The sequence below is a fragment of the Patella vulgata genome, chromosome 1, assembly GCF_932274485.2.
Source record: "Patella vulgata chromosome 1, xgPatVulg1.2, whole genome shotgun sequence".
NCBI classification, from domain to species: Eukaryota; Metazoa; Mollusca; class Gastropoda; family Patellidae; genus Patella; species Patella vulgata.
This window is the reverse complement of record NC_065879.2, coordinates 420,854-448,829: the sequence shown is the minus strand read 5'-3', so window position 1 is coordinate 448,829 and position 27,976 is coordinate 420,854. Positions and strand designations below refer to the sequence as shown.

Below are 27,976 nucleotides of genomic sequence, written 5' to 3'. Positions count from 1 at the left end.
TTTGTCTGGACAAAACTAATTTTACACTTCTTACCCACTGTTGATATACAAAACAAAGTCTTGTTGTTTTTTTTTTACATATTTTTGGTACAATATATTTTCTTTTCTTTTTTACATCAAATGATTTTATGTTTTTATATTTACACAATTTTATCACATATTTATCTGAACAACTGTGGGTTTTACAATAAAACAAAAACACACAGTAATATGGCTACATTACATCACTCAATCATACAAACCGTGGGGGGCACTCATACAAGTGCATGAAGGGGGAGGGGGTGCGGGGTCACTCATACGAGCTAAGAAGAAGAGAGCAATAGAACAGTAGATAGACAGGTAGACACACCTGTACAGATAGTCAGATTTAATATATTGTTATAATAATAATAATGATGTACATTTATATAGTGCTTAATCCATCCATGCTTTACTACTAGATAATCTACGAGTTGAGATTCAGTCAGATTACAGGTAGTGCTCGATTGTTTCTACCCAGGGGCGGATCCAGGAAGTTTTGCAGGAGGGGGTTTGCCAGGTTCCTGAGACAATGTATTCCCCCCCCCCCCTCCCGCATGGTCTCTATCGTCATTGTGGCGTATATACATACACATTGAGCTTTTTAAACAGAGAAATTCAAAACCTCGTTTGGCGTCAATTTTTATTATGAATTAATACAATGACATTGTGATTCAATTTCATGGATGCAAAGCATTAATTGTGATATCACATAATGTCTTTATCATTATCTCGTGCTTTGCGTGCCCATCCTGTCCCACATCTGACGATAAAGGATAAAGCACACGGTCTAGAAACTTCTCATAAAAAGGGTTGATTTACAAAAAAATTATGTAGCTGAGCAGGAGGGGGGGGGGGGTCACAACTCTCCCCACCCCCTCTGGATCCGCCCCGGCTACTATATCAAGCTGCAGGTGATGCTCGCTTGTTTCTACCATATCAAGATTACAGGTAGAGCTCGCTTGTTTTTACCATATCAAGATTACAGGTGTTGCCAGCTTGTTTCTATCATATCAAGATTACAGGTGGTGTTCGCTTGTTTCTACCATATCCAGTTTTTATCGTCTTTAGAACAATGACCAGTTCACTATATCTTTCTTATAATCAACGTCCTTATATTAAATAAACATCACTATCATCATCATCACTATCATCATCATCACTACCACCATTAGGAAATAGGTTGTTTTCTAGGAAATCTTGTCTTAGTTCATGATCCGTATTGAGAGTAAAATACTGGTAGTTATATTGACTATAATCATCATCTCTATCTTTATCTATATCATAACCATGATAATCATCATCATCATCAAAATCATTACAAACATCATCAATATTATCTATGTTGTAATCTTTAGGATGAAGAACATCTTTCAATAGAAGAAAGTCGTTTAATTCGCGAGGCAATTCCAGATCCTTAACCTTCTCCTTTATTCCCAATCCAAGATTCTGTCTGATGAATCTTCTGCACAGGGACTTGAGAGATATATTACTACAGAAACTAACGAATTCTGCTCTGTCTGGTGAGTGGAAAATGTCTGTTCGTTCATATCTTTTGTCTTCCTCGTCAAAATTTAACGAAGTCATAATTTCCTCCCCTTCGGCGCCACTAAGATACAACAGTTTTCTCAGCCTATCTCTTTCTTGAAGGTTTAACTCAGTAAGATCAATTTGGTTATAGCTACTTTCAAGTGATGATGGTACGAGAATCTGAAGACAGCAGTTTTCAGCAACTAAATATCTCATAAAACAAACAACATGGTATGGTTCCCAGAAAAAGGGAAAACACATGGTTGTTTGAATAATTGTGTTACCATCGATACAGGGTAAATTGAGAAGACCAGTGCTACCATTAGATAGAAGTAATTTAAAACAAGTCAAATCAAACACACTCTGATAAATATTAAGATATTGTAGAGCAGATCTTCCTGAATAGTCTAACATGGTAACTATGGCACCAGCTTGAAGTAGTTTCCTTGTAAGAACTCTGTCGTTTTTCATTGCAGCCATCATTAAACTAGTTCTACCTCCATTATCGGGAATATTTACATCAATTCCATCAACACCAAGCAAAATATCAATACAAGCCATGTATATTGGATATATCTGTCTACAATAATTCTTAACAACATCATTTACCTGTCTCTTGTTCAAGCCATCTTTAAACATAGTAAATCCAATGATACAAAGGTGTAGAGCTGTATGACCCTGGTTATTTTGTGTATTGATCTCTAGTCTGGGATGATGTGTCAACAATTCTAAATATTTACTGTTTAATAAAAAGGATGTTATCATAGTAGGTGTGTTGGTATTAAAACAGGGATGGTTGATGTCTAGTTCGTTATTTAACAGCCATTTAAACTTGCTTACAGAATAATCATAGTTTAAACGAGCTAAAAGATGAAGCATATTTTCTCCTTCAATTGTAAAACCATTAACAATCAACTTACGCCCGATGTAATAACTGAACACCCACAACCTCTTACATTTTAAAATATCATGGAATAACTTAACTCCGTTGTCACGTGACATCAGATCTGAACCTGAATTTACTAAAAGTTTAAAAACGGCTGTAGAATTGATCATGTGATATTGGACACTATAACTAATTGCTGTATCACCATTATAATCAGTTAAACTTAGATCAGAATGTGGAATTAACAGTTTTAATATACTGATATCAGCTTGGTATTTCATATAGCTCATTAAAGCCGTTCGTCCCAGTTTATTTTGATGGTTCACATTACAACCAGCTTTTAATAAAATGTTAACCAATTTAAAATACAGTGGACCACGACTGTCCTGTCCTGTCTTTAGTTTCGATTGTAATTCGATCCATTCAAGCCGTTTATCCGCGTAGATTCCAACGACATAGAACAACGGGGTATTACCATCATTGTCAGGTTGATTTATGTCTACTCCTGTTTTTATTAAAGTATTAACGACCTGTATACACTTCTCTTCAAATTTAACATGGGAATCCGAAAAAACTAAAACATGGTGAAGAATGTTGCGTTTTAAACAATCAACATAATGTACATCTACTCCGTGTTTTAACATATATATCACAACTTCATAAAACCCTCGTCTAGCAGCTATAAATATAGGTGTCAGTTTATCATCATTCTCCTGGTTGACATCTACACCAGCATCAATTGATTTAACTACACATTGTATTAACAAATCACGCCTAGCTGGCTTGTTATATCTATCATAGTTATTTAAAAGTTGACATATCAGGTTTTCCTTATATATATCAACATAATGTACATCTACTCCGTGTGTTAACAGATACATTACAACTTCATACAACCCTCGTTCAGCAGCTATAAATATAGGTGTCTCTTTATGTCTATTCTCCTGGTTGACATCTACACCAGCATCAACTAATCTAACTACACATTGTAATAACAAATCACGTCTATCGGGTTCGTCATCACTATCATATTTATATAAAAGATAATGTATCAGGTTGTTCTGATCGGCATTAATATAATGTGAATCAATACCGTGTTCTAACATATAAATTACAACTTCATACAACCCTCGTCTAGCACATGTAATTAAAGCTTGCTGCTTATCTTGTAATGATAATGTTTCTACGAATCCCTGTATATTTCCGTCTGTTTGAGCTTGAAGTAGTTTAATCCCCAACCTAAAATATATTAAACATATTGTTTTAGTTTTAAAGATGGTATAAATACAAAAACAATGTAAAAATTCAACGTATTCTGTCTTATTAATCACGAATTATTCAATACCTCTTTATTATAAAACAATTCTTATATTTGAAATATGTAATTGTCTAAATATACATGAATTATTTATACCGTTTAGTTAGAGTGTTATTATAATCTGTCCACTGGAGATGATTTAAACAGGATACCGTACCCCAGTTAACCCTGATGTTCACCGTATGTACAATAGGCTAGTGTATACAGTGACGGCGCCAGCCGTCGGTGATTGGAGGGGCAAAGCTGGGGCAAAGTCCAAGGTTAAGGGGGCAAAGGCACGAGCTTCAACTAGGGGTAGGGGGCCTCCCCCAGAAAATTTTGAAAAACAGGTTGCCGGAAATGCACCCTGGCAGTATTTCAGGCACTGATCGATGAGGTAAAGTGTCAAACGAACTGACTTGCGAATCACCAAAGCCCACTCACGAGCGTCAAAGTAGGGAGTCCTACCCCAGAAAATTTTGAAAAATAGACTGCCGGAAATGCTGTCTTACAGTATTCTGTCAGGCACCGATCGTCGAGATAAATAGATATGCCCAGATAATGTTCGTTGCCTGAGCACTAGTTTATCCGACTAGAGAACAAAATGTTAAACGAACGGACTTGCGAACCTCAACGAATTCCCCTTGTGAGCGCCGAAGTAGCGAGTCCATTGGGGACCTCGACTAGAAAATTTTGAAAAATAGACTGTCGGAAATGCTCTACAACATGCAAGTTTATGACTGAGTGGGGATGTGGGATTTATTCACCGTAGAAGGTATTGATTACCGAAACGTATCACAAATACTTTTTTTTATTTTCTAAAATTATTGGGGGGGGGGGCAAACAGAGGGCAAACCAGATTAATGGGGGGGCAAATGCCCCCCCCCCCTTGCCCCCCCCCCCCCCTGGCGCCGCCACTGAGTGTATATAATATATTAAATATACGAACCTATATTCATCCATCTTAATTCGCTGTTTGACTATATCCTGTAGCCGTTATTATGTCAACATCACTAAAAAAACATATAAATACAGACTATTAGTTATGTATATATACCTACTTCTGTACACCATACCATACTCGAGATATCTAATACTGGATTCTGTGTGATGGACAGATTCTACAGACATGAAACCATACCATTCTCGGGATATCTACGACTGGATTCTGTGTGATGGACAGATTCTACAGACATGAAACCATACCATTCTCGGGATATCTACGAACTGGTGTCTGTGTAGTGGACAATCATTTTCTAGCCAGTAAAGAACTTCAATTTATGTTAAGAGGGATCGCCTAAAACGACTGAATAATTTTATATTGTCGTCGCCCCTATCCTTCCGCACGTCTGAACGTCCGTCCATAATTTGTATGTGGGCACTATCCGATTTTGAGGAAACTTAAAACTCCCAAAAATTGCGGTTCCTGTCGATACTGTCATGTATCGGACCCCCACTTCATGGATTAGGGCCCCTGATTTTTAGCTTGTGGACACTCTAGAGTTCACTTGATGAAATATATATCTATAACCAAAGATCTCGGTTGATTCGATATTTGCACTAATCGGACTGTAACTTTTTGATTATGGCACCTGATTGTACGAAATAATGGACCCGCTAGAAGTCAGAATTTCAATCCGATTTTGTTGAAACTTAAGATGTAAGTTTATATCCCAAACATCTCGGTTCTTTTCGACATTCGCGCAAATTGGACTGTATTTTACTGGATTATATGTATAATACTATAGGGTCTATATACAGTAGCGTTTATTTAAGTTCTGTAAAATGTTTTTGTTAATGTATTTTAGCTAGTACCAGTGAGAACTAGGCAAGAATATGTCTGGTAGTTAAAAATCGGGCAATGGCATCATAGTCTGCTAAAATAAATATGGTAATCCCATGTGTTAGAAACGTGGTTAGCCGCCATCCTAGGTACCCATATAAGTACACTGTGTTTAAATCCAGGGTTGCGTCTGTGCATCTGACCAATCAGATAAAGGACGTACCTGGTCAATTTTCCGGGGCTTAGTACTGACTCATGCGCGTATCATCTTTATATGATGATACGAGTTTAATTTCAGTCCAGACATTATTCGGAGCTCAAGGGGAACATACCCATAGCCTCCTCGGCTTAGAGGCTTGGTCGAAGACATCATAGCGAGAACATCATGTAGAACTAACATTAGGTGTGTGGCTCTTGTCATGTTTCAGCCGTTATAGTCTGAGATAAAACAGATATTAAACTCAGACCGTCGATATTTTAATAACTCGAAAAGTACTATCATAGATATTTTAGTTTCCTTTATTTAACCTTTGTAGTTTGCTGTATTTGATATATAAATAGAGGAGCAACATAAACTGTGTTTTTAGAGTTATTGATCATTGGAAAAAGTTATCACAACGTGAAGTCAAAGAAAGTCCTAGACGATAGTGTCACCCTAGTGTCACGGGCCGTATCCACAATGTGGAAGGAATTCATAATTTATTTATTTAACGACACACAGTAGTGTCACAGTTTAGTCTTTTTGGTTCCGCGACACAGGATAGTGTTACATATGGTCCCTGATTGAACGAAAAATAAATCGTACATGTAACACTATTTTACTTTAGTCAAAATTTATTTACATCGGAAACAGGAACATAAATACACACGAACATAAATCAAACATCAACACGGTACATTACGCCCTTCTGTCTCGGCAGCGGCTGAACTCGGGTGAGCCCATTCGCTGGTCTCTGCTCCTCCCCGTTCGTCTCTCTTCTGCGTCTCTTTTACTGTAAGTAAACTGGTGGTTATATACCTTTCAAATGGGTCTACACACACGAAATCATTACTATATATGGTATTTACAAGTTATCAAATTTCGCTGACTGATAGTCGTTAATTAGTGCGTACGTGTTTAGAACAAAGTGTATAGTTGAAAAGCCAATATCATCTACATGTATTATCAAAACCAGCTGGGATCAATAAGTTCACTGCATCTAAATAATTGTTTGTATTTTATAAAATAGAAAATTAAGCACTTTGTCACATACATCCTAATGATCGTTGAGTTTGAATTTCGTGAAAATCTGACTGAAACTTCTCGATAAAATTGCCGCTCCTTGTACGCAAATGGCATTACATACTTTTACACTAAGATTGTGGATTCTCTAGAGGTCACAATTTTTATTCGATTTTGATGAAACTTAAAATACATGTTTATATCCCAAAGATCTCACTTCCTTTGGATATTCACACATTTTGGATCGTAACTTCTTGGATTATGGCCCCTGATTGTATGAAAAATCGATTAGCTTGTGGACCCTCGACTAGAGGTCACAATTTTTATCGATTTTAAAAACCGTTCAAATATATCACCTTTACATCATTGTTGAAATGATTTCCATGTTAATGTTTTTGTTATCACAGGCTAAAATTTACATGAATATATTAAATGATTCCCTCAATTCCTATAATTCTTTTGTAGAATTCCTTAGAACCTTTTTTTTAAGTTGTCCTGAAAACTTAGTAGATTTTGTAAGACTTACTGACATTAGCAGCATTAATCGTAAGTAGATTTAGAGAATCATTTGTAGATCTTATTTTCATTTAGTTTTTATCGTAAACAATGATAATTAATAAATGGGTTGTAGTTTGTTGCTCTAATTGCCCATCACATGTGGTACCTTGTGCGAGGTCCAGCTTACTTAAATTTATTCAAGGGAGACAACTACAGTTAAAGTCATTACGTAAAAAATCGAAACTAGTGGAAGGAACAGTTGAATATGCTGTGTTATAATTATATGGTACATGTTTGAATTGTTAGATAATATGAATAACTAATGTATGAATAGTTAGTTAATATGTTGTTATTTCTTTATGGTAGTGAATCACAGTTTATTTGAATCGCAGTTTACCAGTTACCAGATTTCATAGTTGTAGAATATGGTCATCAGTTACAAAAGGTTTGCCCCCCCCCCCCTCCAAATTGGTAGCAGGTGTCCGTACGAGTAAAAATCAATTGGTCAGATCGGGCAATACTGGAGCGTATAGCAACACACCTTAAAGTAGCCCCCAGGGGTGCTTAAAACTGAGCTTCTCCTTATTGGACCTGATCACAGACTTAATACCTGCATTGTGAAATCTCTCAATAGGCAATTCAGATATTCCGATATCAAATGTTGTGAAAAATCTTGGTGTGTCCTTAGATTCAACACTCATATAAACAATATCTGCAAAATTTACCATTTTCATCTTCGAAGAATAGGATCAATCCGTCATCTGATACCCGAAGGTGCAGCCGCTGCACTGGCTCGATCATTCGTGCTGTCCAGAATTGACTACTGCAATGCCGTACTTTCTGGAATAAATGATGAACAAATTTCCAAGTTGCAAGGATCCAAAATCGTGCTGCACGAATTGTGATTTAAGCTAGATCAAAATCACACATCACTCCCATCTTAAATAATCTTCATTGGCTCCAAGTGCACGAGAGGATTAACTTTAAAATTTTAACTCTGACATAAAAAAAAACATTAAATAAAACAGCACCAAGATATCTTCAGAATCTCTTGACACACTACCAACGAAACAGGTCACTGAGATCCCAGAATAAATTATTGTTAGATGTACCGGTTTATAAGATGAATAAATTTGGTTCAAGGACCTTTCAGTATAATGCATCAATTCTATGGAATTCACTGCCACCTTCCATTCGAACATGTGAAACATTGTCTGTCTTCAAATCAAGTGTGAAAACCTGGCTGTTTAGGCACTATAGTTGACCCATGTGAACACTTTCATGGTCCTAGAGCATTCCCAAGTGGGATGAATTGTTGCAAAATATAAATTTTGTTATTATTAATAATTATTATTAAAATTTAAACGGCGCGAGTAAGCGCGAGGGGCGTTAGCCCCGAAGTTTTTCTTTGTATTTACATAATGGACAGTCTGAGGCTATTATCAAACTTAAAACATAGCACCATAGAGATACAAATAACGGATAGTTTTCTAAAAGAGTAAGCCACAAAATAATGGATATATTCTTAAAACAACATGCACATGACAAATCACTCCAGTCATATAATGCAAGCATACACAGATAGTCCAAAATATTCATTTAGCAAGATATCTTTAAGTGGAGACGACATGTTTATAACACAGCCGAAAACAAATATTAATGATGAGAATATTTGTGATAAGAATTTGGATACTGATAACATTTGGTGATGTACTCGATAAAGGGTAATAGCCACAAAAATTGTGATGTTCTTGATATTGGGGATAACGGACGTCAAAGCTGTGATGGAAAGGCTGCTCACGAAAATGATTTAGGTATTGATAATATTCTTAGTACTGTGGTTAATGTGGAGGGTATTAGCCGTCCAAATATTGATTTAAAATTAAATATATACTCTGATATAAGTGACAGTGAAATAGGATCAAAGCGACAAACCAATTCACGAATTTCAAAGTCAACCGTTATTATGGTGTAAAGGTGATATATTTGAACGGTTTTTAAAATCGGATAGAAATGGTGACCTGTACAGTTTCCACAGGCTACACTGAAAAAACACTTGTGTTGGATCTCAACACAAGTACTTGTGTTAAAACTAATCTACACAAGTTATGTGTTGTTTTGCATTGTATTAACACAAACTTGTGTCGATTTATAAAATCTTGTGTTTTTTTCATATCATTAACACAAGTAATGTGTACCTTCCAAGATTTGTTTTCTTTTTTAAAAAAAAACTCCATACAAAGTCTGAATTCGGGAGTCGTCAAGTTTTAAGAAAAGTAATAAAGGGCTTAATTCACATCTCGAAAATCACATGCTGTTCTTCACTGGAAGGGTGTGAGTACCAATTAATCAGACAATTGCCAGACAGACTTGAATGTTAATTGATGTTAAGTTGTCTGTAAAGTTAAAATGTCTGTCTTTTTTTATTGACCCAATAAACTGATAGATCAAATGAATATATAGTGTACATGTGATTTTCAGCACCCTGGTGTTTTCGAAAATTGATTCAATGTACAATGAACAAAAAAAATGAGTAAAACTCTTAATAATGTAATTGGTTGATGTAATCGAAATTGGACAGTATTGGTTAACTGTAAAGTAACCAATCAAATTTAATTGACCATCCACGTGTATCTCATAATCGACTTATTGATATAATGGTTCTCCAAGTTATCTATACTTTTTGTCTGCGATATCACTTCGGTGGAAGCGGACGTAAAATACAACTAACTAAGAAGAAGTATCTATACTTTAGTCATTGCGACAAATTCTTTCTTTGATATTATATCAGCGACATTCAGTTAGATAGATGTAGTGAAGTTAGCATCAACAGGGTGCTTTAGCCGTGATATTTTAAAAAAAATTATAATGGTCACATAGAATACCAGACCGCAGGTTTGTAAATTTTTACAAAAAATAAAACCGTGTATTTAATTTAGCATGTATATATTGCTTCTATGTATATAATAATTCGTTTCGTTTAAAACATTCAGATTTAGATCTACTGCCACTAACTGCACCGGAAGTCTATTTAAAAAATGGCGCCACAAAGAAAATTTTTTTGATGTGTTCTAAAAGTGTTCCGCTAATTCAGCGATCTAATGAATCTGTCTTAATTTTTCTGAAATCGTGCTTAATTATTATTAGCTAATCGGCGCTACACCGTTGTTCAAATACTTATAATTCCTTGAAACCCCCGACTAGGACCAGCAGGTAATTGTTGTTGTTGTTGTTGAGTTAGTTGTATTTTACGTCCGCTTCCACCGAGGTGATATCGCAGACAAGCCAGCAGGTAAGAATCTGTCTTTATTTTATAGTAATACCCGGTTGCAATTATTGGCCGCCATCTTTGATTTTTATAGACGTTCGGGCAAAAGGAGAAATGTATATCCAGACATGGACTATAGCTAGATACTAACTTTTGTGTTAGTTGTTTAGTTGAAATGTAATCTTATTTCTGTAAAAGAAAAAAACAACAACAAACAAATCAGCCTTTTTTTTTATATCAATGTCATCAATGTGTAGGCCTAATATTAGACTTTCAATGATTCAGAAGTTTCTCTACAGTTTCGTTATTTTTTTTTCCAGTCATTGATGTTAGCATGTACTACACAAAGAAAAACAGGTAACAGAATTTCATTTCCTTTTAATATATTTTTTTAATAATGGCCAATAATTGTTATTGTATGTAACACGAAAAGTATTTATCTCTGTAGAGAGAGGGCGAGTAAATGGGGTTTAAAGTTCACTAAATTCACTTGACACAAACTATGCCATTCATTTCCTTGTATTAAATTGGTCGAATCAAGTAGGTCCATGCTATATATATGTCCTAAAATCAAGTAGGACAGGTAGTCTTCTTCCGCCCTTTTTCTGAACACTGTCTCATTCTATTGCCATCTGTGTATGTTGTGTTATATTAATTCTGCATAATTAACTCTAGTTAACCTAGTTAACTCTATAATAATAAATGAATTTAATATATAAATAAATAAAGAAAATATAAATAAACCAATAATATATTTGTAGTTTAATATGTTTTATCTTATCATTACAGGCAAAGCATGAAGCCAAAGAAAATGTTTTTACCAAGGCATGTTCCTCAATAGCGGAGAGAGTTTTATCCAGTGTCGGTTCTGCAGAAGAACCCATTCATAGCAGACCACCCATTGCAGCACTTGTAAGGTCGCTATAAAGAACCCGACAGACTCTGCGACCAAAAGATCCCACTGACGTGTCGTCAAGCGTAAGTACTCATGCAATTAAATACCCATGTATATAAGAATTTATTAACATGTAATTAAATGTACAATTTTATTTATTTATTAACATGTACTTAAATGTACTTTTTTATTTATTTTTTGTTTTAGCTTGACGAAGATTTCATCGATCATAGTGCACCGGGATTTTATCAAAAAAGTATAACATAGTTTGAGTTAATAGAAATAAAACATGATCTGGATGCAACATTTTATTCTAGCATACTAGATATACTATAAAGTCGTACCTGGTCAGCCGCCAAAGCTGGTCTGATTTACATGAAAAACCAAAGCCAATTTATACTAAATTCACTTTGATAACACGGGTAATTAATAATATGGAACAAAAGGACTTATGTAAAGACTACATAATTAAATCATTTGTCATTGATAGATTATCTCACTATAAGCATATGGCAGGCTTCAGAACAATTGATGTGTGACAGCTAACGCTAGTAAACGTCATTAGTGATCAGCGGATTATCTAACTTGACCATTATACATATGGCAGCATCTGGTTCTTTATTAAATGAACAATAGTGTGGTCAATTAGAGAACAGTGGAGAGTTTATTACACATGCGGTCATAGGATAATTATAATCTTTTACCTATCACTGTCTCTCACACTATGTAACAAAAGAGTAAAAGTTGGGGAAAGGCGCCATCACATTTTTTGTACTGATAGACAGATGCAACTACTCGCACGTGCAAAAACTTGGTATATGGATGCAACTTTTCGGGTGGTGAACAAGCCATGGTCTCAGCTGTTTTCCATACACGCCTTCATTAAGACTGGAGAGACCACCCGACAGTTACCATTGGTGTTTTGTGTAATGTCGGGTAAAAGCCAAGACGACTATTATAAGGTAAATAGCACTTACTGATTGAATAACTATTAATAGTAAAAAAGGACTATTATTTGGGACCTTGAAATTGTCACAAATGGGTCGCACTAACAGCGACATTTGTTTCAGGCATATTTGTTTCATCGGTGACACGTCTGGTGTCATGTGAATGCAACGACAACAGCCTGGTTGATTGATTTGTTGATTGGAGTTCAGATGTCTACATTAAAATCGACCACTTTCAGGTTGCCGTATTCACGGCCAGGCAAGACCGACTTGAAATTTCTGGAAATTTTTCTGGGGGAGACAGGCCCCAACAAATCCCCCGACGGTGCGTTTCACGACTTTGGCGCAAGACGGTGACCTTGAAGAGACGTCGAAAACCATTTAATAGACATAGTAAAAGTCATATCTTACGAGATTATCGCTGGTCTTGTCAGAAAATGCTATTTTATATATGACCAGTTTGTGTTTAAAAAATAAAATTATTTATTCTCCCACCATTAAAGCACACTAATTACGAAATATCGCTCTCAGAAACTTCATGGTTTCTTTTGCAATTTGTTTGGGGTAAGACGTTATATAAATAATATCAATCTGTCTACCACACAAATTTAACAGATACAAATGCATGTTATTCCACAGGTAGACAGACAGGGCCTCCTTTGAAGGGACTCAGTGAAGGGAACGCGGTTGGTTTAGAGTTTGTCTGACCCCTTTGAATATTTGCGTCTCATCTCCAATGAAAACAATCATGTTGCTCTCATGCTGTTCTCAACCAGAATCAAACATATATCGTACCTGAGATTTGTTAGCATGTTCCACACAACCCAACATTTATCGGCACCGGGATTAAGGGTGTATATCTTTGTTTCTAACGCTTATTGGGAATACGCCACGGAAACTACAATAAAAAATTATTTACAAAAACATTCTAAAGAGGGAAAACTGACATATTTCAAGCTTTACTGTATTTAAAGAAATAATTTAAATCAGCCGGCTGAAACCCCGTCTCCGCTATTTGTTAAGTCATTCTATAGGTATAGTGCCAGTTTCCACCGACAATGATATTGCAAACAAGTGTCCAATCTATAAAAGCATACATTCCTACAAAATGTTTCTTTAGTCAAGTGAAACAATAAATTCATAACTATGCGAGGGTGTGGTGAGTAAATTCGTGGTAACAAGTGTGAATAGGCTAATGTGACATAGAACAAGGTCACATTGATGTTGACAAATACGTAAGACGATATGAACATCAACTAAAAAGATATGTAATGTGATTCAGCTGCAAGGTGATATATGCATATATGCAGCATAGATAATTAAAACTTCTATTCAAGTTAAACCAACTGTATCTATTTATTTAAGTCTTACGTCGAGCTGAATACATTTTATGATTTATTTTCATCTATTGGTGGTTAACAGTGTGTAACTAAAAACTAAAATTGGATCTTATTATTGCCAATGATATAATGTACATGTAATAGCAAGTGTATATATATTTTTTGTTCAGTCTGTACACAGTAACATATCTGAGAACCATATTATTATCATTTCTGCCCAAGGCTCCCTGTGCCTTATAGTTAGCAGTGATACAAGGCAATTACCAATTTTCCATGTTCTTGGCCTGAAGAAATAAAATAATAAAAGTCAAGTTTTTATTATTATGGAAGTGGAAAAATACACTTATTCATAGTATGATTTGAATAAATACAACTGATTTGAAGTTGGAATTATTATTTGTCTAAGATGACTGGGCATTTACAAATTGAAATAGCTACTCTTCATCAAGAAAATACATGAATATTTTTCCCAATTCACCTGGATTTTATTTTAGGTCTTTGTACGTGAAATAGGTTTATTTAACGTCCGCTACCACCGACGTGATATTGCAGAAAATTAACAAATTCGGATTCCCTTTTAAAGGAAATTGACTGCACTATCGCTGGATTTTATTATATAGGTCATGTCAGTTTTTTTTCAAAATGGCGCCCAGAACACAAAACAAACATTGCAATTCAGGGCTGACTGGTGTCGAGGCTGTATCCTAAGAATGATTTTTTGAATATTTAATCACACAGAAACACAAGTATGCACATGCAGTTATGATATAATATTAAATTAGCTTACCTCAAATACCTCGAAATATACTGTTTGGTCAGTTTGTCCGCCCGCCATATTTCTATTAGTCACACATCCTTCGGCCAATTAAAATGGACGTATATTTTGTTTTAACCGAAACGAAAAATTTGCGTTATAAATAGTAAACGAGCTTGATTGACCGACCACTGCTAATGTTTTTTCGTGAAACGGTATAACTGCAATCAACACACGGCCGCCATTCTCGATGATTGACAACTCACGTTTTTCCTCATCCACCAAAGAACCGTTAGGTTTCTTTGAACATACTGCACTAACATCGGGATTATCAGTTAATCAGCTTTAATTATCCCGCTTTGATCGTTGCCATTTCTTATATTTTCCACAAAAAAACTTTGCCTTGTACGCACTAATTTATCAATTGGTATTGCCATCTACGACAAGCATGTCAACGTGCAGCTCACGGATTATCGTTAACAATTTCTAGGGGCTTGTAAAAAAAGATTGCATGTCGTGTAAATATTTATTTTGTTTTTTGTGTAGGTCATTTTCAAATAAATTCATCAGCATATTATTCGTTTTAAATAAATATAAAACTTTTATGAGAAACGATGATTATCAAAGAACCATAAGTGCAACTAATGTTTTATCGTTTGGTTGAGCCTTTTACTAACCACGTGTTTCATGTTAATAAATATTTTCTTTCGTGTTTTGTTTGAATTGGCCTATTTCTAATAAATTATCCCGAGTCCCAAACGTCGTTAACCCGAGTCCCAAACGACGTATACCAAAGTCCCAAACGTCGTATACCGGAGTCCCAAATGTCGTGGTCATATTTTTTTGAGTCCCAAATGACGCGAGTCCCAAATGACGTGAGTCCCAAATGACATGTAATCAACCTAGAGTTGTTAGTGTTTGTCGGATAGATCCTTTATACTTACTGGCGCTAGGTAATTTCGAGGCTAATATTGTTCAATTTTATTTGAATGATTTGCTTGCGCGTACCGTAGGAGTGTATTAGAAACTGTGTTTGCGCAGGTTCGAGAACGGCTGAAGAACATGAAAACACTTTCATGAGTCTCGAACATGAGAGAACGGTATCCATGGTAACAAGATGAATTAATTTTATACAATCTGTTACGATAACTTGTTTAGTATTTACTTCGCTATTAAGCATAATTTTGATAAATTATGACACCGTTTTACTCCTTTTCAATTCTTTGGATGACGATTACATCACCTTTTGATACGCCCTCGTCCGTAGGTTTGTCCGTCGTCTACAGAACTGATTATTTTGAAATTGATATGTTGTTTATTTTAATGAGATGAATCCTATTTAATTTCAATAATTTCTGTTAGTTTCTTCTGGAGTTATGGCCCTTGTTTCACTTTGTGAAATTCATTTGAATCTTTTAAATTAGTGAAACGAAGACGTCTATTAAATTACTGCGATTTCTGTGAATTATGTCTAGAGTTGTGGCCCTTGTTTCACTTTTTCGAACCTTGTGAACGCACGAACAACAAAATTATCATCCGATTTGTATGAAAATTGTATGCATTATTTAAATTAGTAAAACACAAAACAAAAAAATCTGTCAAATTTCAACAATTAAGGCCCTTGTTTCAGTGTGTAGAACCTTTGTAAACCCACAAACGACGAAAATTATAATCTTGTATGAAATTTTCTTGTAAATGCCCACATTACCTACAAAAGAATGAATATGTGACAATCCCTGTTGACTGCCCAAACGATTAAACTGCTGTGGGCATATGTTTCGTTGCCTGGCAACCTAACTTACTTGATGTTATACTGGCCACATACTACATCCAATTTTCGAACGGTATTAAACTTCTAAATTAATAAATGCACCCATGATGCTGTTTTCTCAGCAGTTATCGATGCGTCGACCATGTTTGTTCTCCCTCACTATGAGGTAGTGTGGGATTTGAGAACGGGAATGTGTTCGTGAACGCATTCCAGACTGCTCAAGTCCGACAAGAACCCATTCTCCGTCCGTTCTCTGCACCGGAACACTGTTTCGAATACACCCTAGGGGTATTTAGCAAAGGGAGGAAACCGGAGGACCCGGAGAAAACCCACAAGGCTGGACAGGCGACCCTATTCCTAGTCACATTCAAGTGGGGAATCACATAATAATGGCCTATTTCAAATAAGATATTTGCATATAAAGAAAGTAGGCTTACAGCCTCTTTCAAATGTGATATTTGCATATAAAGAAAGTACAAACTTAAATCGTCAGTGCTGGATAAACTAGCCAAAGGATTTGGCTGAATCAATTGGCGCTAAACTTCACCTAGTTTATCCACTGACATACGCCCGAATCAAACATGTTTGATATATTTGGCCGAATTGTATTTGAGTGGTGTGTCCGCTTCGCCGAAGCATTCGTCTGATTTTAGAATTCATTAGCCAATCACCACTCATTCATATCGAGTGGGTATCGCAAACTAGCAGTCGAACTGTGACACGGGTGCTACAGCCAACAAATTCCAACTACCATACTATCGGCTTAAATGCACGCCAATGGGACCTCAGGTTTTGTGTTCCATTGAAACGACTAGAAATGAAATGAAATGGGGTTTAACGTCCTACTGTTTTGCTCCGAACTGGGCTAATGAAGACAGGCATGCACCACACAGTGTGCTATATGAGGGAAATTTTGCCCGGACAGCGGCACTGCGGTGTATCGAATTCCAACTGTCAAGGGATCTTTTACGTGCACGCCAACGTGTACACGGGACCTCGTTTTTTCATTTCATCCGAATGACTAGACAGCTGTCCTTGTCAGGCCCTCCGTCCTGCATCACTGACAAGGGGGAACCACGCCGGGAAATCTGGGTGAACTTTCTCGGCCAATGCAGGGATCGAACACCCGACCTCCAGGCTAGCGAGCCAGCGTCTTACCCACCATGACGACTAGGCATGGAATCCATGCTGAAAAATCCAAATGAGCTTTCTCGGTCAACACTGGGAGCGAACCCGCAACCTCCCGGGTACCAAGCCAGTGCCTTACACACTAAGCCACATGACTCTCTTCTAATTACTGTGACAGTCCAGTCACATGACAAACAAGGGTTATTAAAACAGATTTTCAAGGCGTGGGTAAGACCTTCGGGATTCAAATGGTTTTAGATATCACACAGTTTGTATATGGTAAGGTATCTTAAACAGTTTATTACATGTCACATATTCATATTTTTCAGTTTCCATATTAGATGCCATAGCAAATCAAAGATCATATAATAAAATAAGTCAAAAAACCCAAATATGGAAAAAGAAAGTGCTGAAGAAATGGTGATTTGAGCACCTATGCTTTCTCATAGGTGTTTTTGGAGGGTGAGTGTTCAATTCTAATAGAAAAGATTGTTGTTATGGTATTTTAGAATCTCACCATAATGTGTTTGGCACAATATATCCCGGTTGGAGCTGATGTGACATAAACCTCCATTTCATTTTATTGTTTTGAAATTTAAAATTCAGTTTAGTATAGTAAATTTGTACACGTACATGTATGTGCACAAACAGAATCTTACTTATGTCCAGATACATGTAGATATGACTGTCTCATCTGTGGGGGACCACGGTGGCCAAGTGGGTTAGACACTGGCTCGCATATTTTAAGGTCGCGGGTTTGCAGTAAGACATTGCAGTACGGAGGACTGGGCTAATGAAGTTGGGCATATGCCATACAGTGTGCTACGAGATAAATTTTGCCGGGTACCGTGATCTTAAGGCCTTCTCTGGTATCAAATTCTAACTGCCAGGGGATCTTTTACATGCACACCAATGTGTACACGGGACCACGTTTTTTTGTTCAATCTGAATGACTAGACAGCTGTCCTTGTCAGGTCCTCCGTCCTGCATCACTAACAAGAGGAAACCACGCCGGAAAATCTGGGTGAACTTTCTCGGCCAATGCAGGGATCGAACACCCGACCTCCAGGCTAGCGAGCCAGCGTCTTACCCACTTAGCTACTATGACGACTAGACAGGGAATCCATGCTGAAAAATCCAAATGAGCTTTCTCGGTCAACACTGGGAGCGAACCCGCAACCTCCCGGGTACCAAGCCAGTGCCTTACACACTAAGCCACATGACTCTCTTCTAATTACTGTGACAGTCCACTCACATGACAAACAAGGGTTATTAAAACAGATTTTCAAGGCGTGGGTAAGACCTTCGGGATTCAAATGGTTTTAGATATCACACAGTTTGTATATGGTAAGGTATCTTAAACAGTTTATTACATGTCACATATTCATATTTTTCAGTTTCCATATTAGATGCCATAGCAAATCAAAGATCATATAATAAAATAAGTCAAAAAACCCAAATATGGAAAAAGAAAGAGCTGAAGAAATGGTGATTTGAGCACCTATGCTTTCTCATAGGTGTTTTTGGAGGGTGAGTGTTCAATTCTAATAGAAAAGATTGTTGTTATGGTATTTTAGAATCTCACCATAATGTGTTTGGCACAATATATCCCGGTTGGAGCTGATGTGACATAAACCTCCATTTCATTTTATTGTTTTGAAATTTAAAATTCAGTTTAGTATAGTAAATTTGTACACGTACATGTATGTGCACAAACAGAATCTTACTTATGTCCACGGTGGCCAAGTGGGTTAGACACTGGCTCGCATATTTTAAGGTCGCGGGTTTGCAGTAAGACATTGCAGTACGGAGGACTGGGCTAATGAAGTTGGGCATATGCCATACAGTGTGCTACGAGAGAAATTTTGCCGGGTACCGTGACCTTAAGGCCTTCTTATGTATCAAATTCTAACTGCCAGGGGATCTTTTACATGCACACCAATGTGTACACGGGACCACGTTTTTTTGTTCAATCTGAATGACCAGACAGCTGTCCTTGTCAGGCCCTCCGTCCTTCATCACTAACAAGAGGGAACCACGCCGGAAAATCTGGGTTAACTTTCTCGGCCAATGCAGGGATCGAACACCCGACCTCCAGGCTAGCGAGCCAGCGTCTTACCCACTTAGCCACCATGACGACTAGACAGGGAATCCATGCTGAAAAATCCAAATGAGCTTTCTCGGTCAACACTGGGAGCGAACCCGCAACCTCCCGGGTAGCAAGCCAGTGCCTTACACACTAAGCCACATGGCTCTCTTTTAATTACTGTGACTCTCCAGTCACATGACAAACAAGGGTTATTAAAACAGATTTTCACGGTTTAGGTAAGATCTTCGGGATTAAAATGGTTTTAGATATCACACAGTTTGTATATGGTAAGGTATCTTAAACAGTTATATGTCACATATTCATATTTTTCAGTTTCCATATTAGATGCCATAGCAAATCAAAGATCATATAATAAAATAAGTCAAAAAACCCAAATATGGGAAAAGAAAGAGCTGAAGAAATGGTGATTTGAGCACCTATGATTTCTCATAGGTGTTTTTGGAGGGTGAGTGTTCAATTCTAATAGAAAAGATTGTTGTTGTGGTATTTTAGAATCTCACCATAATGTGTTTGGCACAATATAGCCCGGTTGGAGCTGATGTGACATAAACCTCGATTTCATTTTAATATTTTGAAATTTAAAATTCAGTTTAGTATAGTAAAACTGTACACGTACATGTATGTGCACAGACAGAATCTTACTTATGTCCAGATACATGTAGATGTGACTATCTCATCTGTGGGGACCCATGGTGACCAAGTGGGTTAGACACTGGTTTGCATATTTTAAGGTCGCGGGTTTGCAGTAAGACGATGCAGTACGGGGGGCCTTACAAGGACAGCTGTCTAGTCGTTCAGATTGAACAAAAAAACGTGGTCCCGTGTACACATTGGCGTGCATGTAAAAGAGCCCCTGGCAGTTAGAATTTGATACAAGAGTAGGCCTTAGGGTCACGGTACCCGGCAAAATTTCTCTCGTGGCACACTGTATGGCATATGCCCAGCCTCATTAGCCCAGTCGAAGCTGAACAGCAGGACGCCAAACCCCATTTCATTTCATTTTTTTCATTTTGTCTCATCTGTGACAAAGCAAACCAACACATTACAATACAATTTAATTAAATTTAAAACTTTCGTCTATTTAAATATTGAATCGATTTAAGTCAACTAAAACATAGTATGTTTTTTTTCTCAGTTAACTACATCAGAAAGATGAAGACAGTTGGAAATGGCTATTCATATTATGGAAACTTTTTCTCACAGAGCTTGATAATCAGGTAAAATGTAAGTAACATACATATTTGTATTTTTAATCATCAACTAGTTCTATACACTTGATTAGTAATCTAGTTATTCTTCTTGGGGCAATGCCTAGGACTCTCCTATTCAAGTCTTGGCATTCTTGATTTTTGACAATCACATCCATTGATTTTCTTCAAGTTGTGATAGACCCTATGTGTATTTTTACAGTAAGTAGCAGTATAAAAATGGACAATATTTTACTTTTCAAATAGATTTTAATAGGTAATATCCAATTTGTTGTCGATGGAGACTCAGTCTCGATGTGGCAAAATAAATTGTTTATTTAAACATTGTGAACCATAAATAGTAAGAAAGTATTCTTATTGCCTACTTTTTATTTTTTAGGCTGGAAGATTATTTGATGTATGATAACAACAAGAGATCCCAAGCATCAATTTATTTTATAATTCTGGAAAAGAATGCATTTGACCCAATTTTTGAATATTTTTTTTTGTTTTTACTGTTAAATATTCATCCCAAACACAATTAGATTTTAATTCTCTACAGAAATTTATGTATAATATAGAATGTAAAGTGACATATAATTCACTTAGAATTTGGTCGGAAATCATAAAGTATTTAATAGGCATAGTCTAGAAACCAAATGTAGATCAAATATACCCAGAATTACAAAAAACCTTGACCTACATTAAGGTGACTTTCCCTTGCTTATGAAATGAAATAGGGTTTAATATCCTACTTTTCTGTGTTATTATGGTGATTCTGCCCTACAACCTACTCTTATATCAAATATTTCAACTGTCAAGGGTTGTTTAAAGGGAACCCAGGAGGGCCGAATGGTTAACAAACGCACATTGGATCAGAAGGGTCTGTCATTGAGTCAGATAATTCAATTGTCAAGGGTTCTTTAAAGTAAACGCAGTGGGGGTAGTTTCAATTCTGGGCTTATACCCAATTATCCCTTGCCATGTCCTACACTACTGACGTGTGGGAACTATGTCGGAAAATCCAGTTGAAATTTCTCGGCCAATGCACTCACTGAACCACAGTGGCTCCTCCTTGCTTTTGACTTGTGATTATTTATATATATTTTGTACATATTATTTAATGTTTGCGATTTTCTCTGATATTTTTTTATTTTTCAATCCTGTAATCTTGATGCTTTGCTCCTTTTATGTACAAAATATTCATTTTGTTTGTTTTGTTTTTTTTAATGAGGAAAAGGTTCTACATCATTTTATTACTCCTGCAAAATAGTGCATTTTCCTTTTGTTAGTTTTCTGTGTATGCTAGTTATTTCTAGATGCCTCACAAATCACTTGTAATATGACTTTGTAGCACTTTTCAGTTTCTGAAAGTATTTCAATTTAGTGCATAATTAATCTAATTAGGGCTTGGTTTGGATGTTATTAAATTTAGATATATTTGAATTATATATTTTTGGGGTTATGGGGTAGGGATCTTTCTTTTCTCAGTTCTTGTTTTCGGGTAAAGAAAAAATTAAATAGCTATTTTGTATTTTGTGATGTGGGGGGGGGGGGGGGGAGGGGGGCAAAGTATAACAGAAATTTTATTAGTATTAGAATTATATCTCTGTTTTTCTGTTAACATTTCAAATGATGTCTATTTAGTTTTGATTTGGTGGTGTTAATTTACTTTTTCCTATCATTTTATGAATAAATGATAATTTAACAAATAAAATTATTGTTACCTCATTTATCAAACTTTACAGGTTAAACAGAGCAAAAGGGGTGGGGGGCTGCATGGGAAAGATTGCTAAATTGAGGGAAAATAAAACACAAGTTTTTGTTGGTGGTTATACACAAGTTTTTATGAAACCACACAAGTTTCAGAAATTTCAACACAAGTTTCAGAAATTTCAACACAAGTTTCAGAAATTTTGATACAAGTTTCAGAAATTTCAACACAAGTTTCAGAAATTTCAACACAAGTTTCGACACAAGTATTGTGTAGATTTTCACACAAGTTTCAACAAAAGTTTGTGTTGTTTGGTAAATTTTAACACAAGTCTTGTGTTGTTTCAACATTTAACACAAGTTTGTGTTCTTTCAACACAAATTTGTGTTGTTAAATAGAGACACCTAACTTGTGTACAAACACGGTTTTTTGTTCAATCAAGGGCCATAGTCCAGGAAGTTACGTTCAGATATGCGCCAATATCGCAAGGAATCGAGATCTTTGGGTTATAAACATACATGTTCAGTATCTTCAAAATAGGATAAAAATTGCGACCTCTAGTGGGTACAATCAGGGGCCATAATCCATGAAGACACGATCCCATACAAGCCAATATCGAAAGGAACCGAGATCGTTGGGATATACAGTTATAACCCGTAGAGTGTCTACAAAGAAATTGTGAACGAACGGACGGACATAAGCGACGTCAATATACGTCCACGTGAAAATGTGAGCGTATAAAAAACGTATCATCGATCAAGTGCCGAACGTACTTATAAACAGACCAGTGACATACAACAGGCGGATTTAAGTTGAATTCTTTATGTAGGAAAGAAACCAAAATTCGCTGACAACAAAATAGACAATATGGAAACAGTAATTTCTTCACATCGACAAACAAGCGAAATCAACATTAGGTTATCTGAGATTTCGATAACTATGAAGTTTTAAAGTATTTTCATGCACTGGTCTAATATTGGTAAAACTGTCCATTATTTTCAATAAATAGTGGACAATTTTATAAATAATAGGCGATTGTTTAAGAAAAGTGTACAATCTCCTATATACCGGTTAAAAACACCAAAGGGTGACGTCATATCTATGTATTAACATCTATTTCTATGTAACTATTGTAACACCTCACTGCTTTCCACGAATAAAATGAATAGTCAGACCTTTTATGCCCCTTAAATCCGTCACACGTGTAAAAATAAAATGGATATATGAGTAACATCCTTGTTGAATAAGTATGCCAATAACAATATTTATAATATAAAAGAAGACGGTGTGTGAAATTGTATACGTATGTATAACATCAACGATAAATAGATTCATTATTTATACATTTAGATCATGGTGAGACATTTAAATTTTTTAATAACAAAAAGCCTTTTATGAAGGGTGTTTTACCAGTGTCCTCTTACCGAGATACATCTACAAATATCAGATAAATTTATACATAAATTGTCCCGTGATACATAGGCGTCCGGGGTCGATGAGTGGTAGAGGTTAGGAGTTGAGAGGGTGGATGGGTGGCAAAACCTGCCATGCCCGAAAAAAATGAGAGTCACAGACGGTGGTGTCCGGTGAAGGAGCGGACGGTAACAAACGCGTTTTCCTGCGATCCCAGCTCATGAATACATCAAGTACAAAATGGCCTAACTTAAGTAGCTGACTCGAATTCCTATCAACCAATCAATCTTATACTGTCCACGAAGATGGAGCCATTAGGAGAAAATTTTGAAAATTTAACTGCCGCAAACGCATTGTCCTGCTATTCCAGCCACTTCCATGTGGTCCAATATAGCCTACCTACGACGCGATAAAACTGACGGAGACTCGAAATCGGCGACTCGTTTACGATCAAGTGGAACTGATTAGTCGTGACTACTTGGGCGACCTGAGCGCTCTTGTGTTTGGTGTAAGTCGGACGGCAACCAGTCGCCGTCCAGTCGTCTCCAGTTTCTCTGAGAAACATGTTCTACTCTTACGACTGATGACAAGCAGTTGTCCCTAGTTGCAAGCGACATGAACGCACCTATGACTGGCGTGAGTCGGCGCTCCGCTGACGTAGCCAATAGGATTCGGTTATTTAGTCACGTGGTACCCAGGGGACAAGTGGAATGAGGTCATTTTGAAGGTTATTACGTGTCAGTCATGTGATCCGTTGTGGCTCCGATTCTTCAATTGATACCGGGCGACATGGGCGCGCTTACGACTATGATCAACTGATTGCTCGTGATTGCGTCCAGTCGTGGATAAATTCAATCATAGCGACTAGTTAAGTCAGAATGTCACGTTTGACATTTTTGTCCCAACCTGGCAAAAGCTTGTTAATATTTTGCAAGACTTGTAGATGGCATTCAAAACAGACAATTCCAAAAGAAAAGCAAGAGCACATCGCTTTAATCTAAATTTAATCTGTTTCTTGTGTCTTTTCAAGCAAAAACAGAGCAAATGTAACTGGATATCAGCCCACTGTAATTCATTGTCCGAATACTAAACCTGTCGTACTCTAGTTTACTTGACTATCTTATTTCATGGCCCCCGAAAATCTGGTGGAATGTGGTACCACAACGGGGATTGAGGGTCTCAGAAGAAATTTTTGAAAAAATTGAATTATTTTCTATGTCCAATATCTTGTGGAACTCTTGTGGTGAAAAACACCACAGAACAAAACTTTGTAGGATATACTTTCCCAAAATCTTAGAAGATGATAGGATAAACTACTAATGTTCAAACAAAATAAATAGAAAATGTATCATAAAATGTTCACGGTCCAAGTTTTCCAAACGCCCCCAAACCTTACCATGTCTATAGATAATTTTAGCCATAGTATAAAGACAAACCCCTACAAAATTTGGTAATGTTGACTTTTGCTTTTATTTTGAAAGTTATTCGTTTGTTATCATCATTTATTTGAAGCGCAATATATTCTACTAATTTCAGCAATGTTATAGTTTAGCATTTTATGATTTATATACAGTTCTATAAATTGGAATTTCAAGCTAATAAAATAGTAATAAAAGAATGTAATTATGCTGTTTCAATTTGTAAATAATTTTGATTCCAGAGAGCATGTCCTTCCTGTAAAATCAATCCAGAAACATCACACCATTAACATAAATTTGATATCACGGTTTTTTTTTTTTTGGTTTTTTTTTTAAAGCAATATTTTTATTCAGATTTGTATCTGAATAGGGATTGAGGAACAATCATAGCCTATATTAAACCCTTCTCCCGTTTGTCTGGAAATATATGATGCTAGTGCCAGTCAGTACTCATGTGACGTAGTTTGTGGAAATATATTTCTTGACAGAATATTTCCAGTTTTCTTTCAAAAACAGATAACTTTATGTCAACCCTGTAACAATTGTGTCTTTACTGTAACATAATAGTCCTTTCTGTAAGACTGTGAATAAACAGTCAGTAAAAATGATAGCAAGCCTAAATCTTCAGTCGTCCTACTTATCTTCAAGGATTCATTGATGTATCTCAACAGAACATGACGAAATAATTGTCTGAGTACACATACATACTTAAATTAGAAACAATCCATAATAATTCATCTAAGTATAAACTAGGTACACAAAAAAAGTAGCCAAACTGAGGAAAACATGTTTTAGTATGCTTGAATGACCAATCATTAGAAATAATATGCTTTAAAAATGATCTTATGAAATATTCACAAATTTTCAACAAAATTATTAATCGTTGAGGGAAATTTCATATTTCCAACTGGTGACCGATAAAAGCTGGCAAAAAAATATTAATTCTGTAAAATTGTTCTAAATTCAGAACTGACACTTTGAACTATGGTTTATCAAATAATAATAAAAAATAAACAATTAATCAAATCTGAAATTTGCTCATTTGGGATTTGCAATTAAATAAACAATAGACTAGTGTTTATTTAATCTAACATATGCTAGGAGAAGAACCACCAACCGCCATGTTTATTATACACAATAGAATTCCAGTGAAGGAAACCATCATATTAATTAACTATATTTATGATATCCCGATAAATAATCTAATTTGTAGATCTGCAGTTATTCACGTGAAGGTCGAGACATTATATGTGTGGCTCTATTTGATGATGGCAAGTACCGGTTATAATTATTTTGAAGAAAACGTGGCATTTTTTTACCCAACCTCGTTTCGGACAAAATACCTCGTTTCAAAAACATGGCAATCTAAAAAGCTACGTTTCTGCACTCCAGACAAACGTGGCATTTTTTTTACCACTTTTTTTACCACGTTACAACGTGGCAAAATTGTAGGTAAAATATTAACACACTTTTGCCACGTTTTGCCAAAAATGGCATTCAATTAAAAAATTTGCGGCACTTTATTTTGCCAAATAGATGAAATAATAATTTTCGCTTTCACTTTACCCGTTGCCCGAAAAGTTAGATTGCCCGAAAGCTAGGGGGCAGCTGACCCCCTCCCCATCCCACCAACTGGCTTGTACGCCTATGAATATACTTTTTTCATTCTTGACCAAAAAACCGACAAAATCAAAGGGAATTTACCTCCCCGGCCCCCCACTCCCAATGAGAGTAACAAAAACATAAACAAATCGAAACACCAGTCGATGGGCACATATTACCTTTCCCCTTGCAGGCCTACTGGGCTATCGGGGGTGTCGGAGGGAGAGGGGGCTCCCGAACAGTCTTAATCACAACCCGCCACCAAAGAAAGTGTAGCCTACCTTACCCAGTCGAACAATGTTCCTCGGAAATTTCCCGTCTTTATAACCCCTTTATCATAATAAAAACTCACCTATTTACTTGAACAATCTTGTAGTTGCCTGATTCTATTCCAAAATGTCAACAAAAGTTTCCATGTAAATCTGTGAATATTATATCATATTGGTCACTTGTATATTACTGTATAAATGTCGGGTTGTATCTAATATAATATTATAATAGTCAGTTTCAATAAATGAATACCTGCTTGTCTCGATAACATAACATAAGTATAGTGGCCTATATACAAGTCTATAACGTATATATATTTATATAGACGATAAAATAGTCACGGTCTGTTTGGCAGTAAATAAGCCCCACCTAACTATTACACCTGTAGATTACAGTTGAAATTCCTGTTGTTAAATCTAGTATCCGATAGACGATGACAACTATTAGGGTCCCCTCTCGCTCTCCCTCTGTACAGTGTGGGGGGGGGGGGCATGACATCCACTCCCTTCTGCTCGAACAACTATACTCAAAATTTTTACCTACTTTCAGATCGTCCATTCTGTTCCACTATGCATTGATTGTAATACTTAAACATGTATCCCCACCCCCTAAATATGTCACTGACTGAATGAATCTAATCTTTGGTTGCAGAAGTAACATCATCAAAGCAATATGTCTAATAGCTATGTTTTACCATCCCTGGCTAACATATGTACATATAAACTAAAATATGTGCAATAAATATGAATTATGGTTAAAAATAGGCCTTGATGAAAGCAAAAAAATGTCATATTTGGTCTATGACCACCCCTCTCTGACAAAAGGGTCACAGAATACAATTTTCACAAATTTGGGAAAATTTCAATGTTTTCAACATCTCAAGGCTCAGAGGCACCATACAAATCTTTATTGCAATTCTTGTGCT

At 36.3% G+C, this 27,976-nt stretch overlaps 1 protein-coding gene and 2 long non-coding RNA genes across 3 annotated transcripts; 2 read left to right on the top strand and 1 right to left on the bottom strand.

Annotated features, from left to right (window-relative positions):
• Nucleotides 1–87: 87 nt before the first annotated feature.
• Nucleotides 88–27,517, bottom strand: LOC130010256 (putative ankyrin repeat protein RF_0381). Its single transcript, XM_050533289.2, has 3 exons — nt 27,134–27,517; nt 4,681–4,744; nt 88–3,673 (listed from the first exon to the last, which is right to left on the bottom strand). Exons 2-3 carry the CDS (start codon nt 4,692–4,694, stop codon nt 1,132–1,134), a joined length of 2,556 nt encoding a protein of 851 aa, XP_050389246.1. The 5' UTR covers nt 4,695–4,744; nt 27,134–27,517; the 3' UTR covers nt 88–1,131.
• Nucleotides 10,563–11,654, top strand: LOC130013617 (uncharacterized). The gene is made up of 3 exons (XR_008788812.1): nt 10,563–10,859; nt 11,292–11,480; nt 11,605–11,654. It is a non-coding gene; the product is annotated as an uncharacterized LOC130013617 (long non-coding RNA).
• LOC126808572 (uncharacterized) lies at nt 11,709–22,089 on the top strand. Its single transcript, XR_008788803.1, has 6 exons — nt 11,709–12,359; nt 17,667–17,799; nt 18,735–18,867; nt 19,760–19,892; nt 20,583–20,671; nt 21,035–22,089. It is a non-coding gene; the product is annotated as an uncharacterized LOC126808572 (long non-coding RNA).
• Nucleotides 27,518–27,976: the final 459 nt, after the last annotated feature.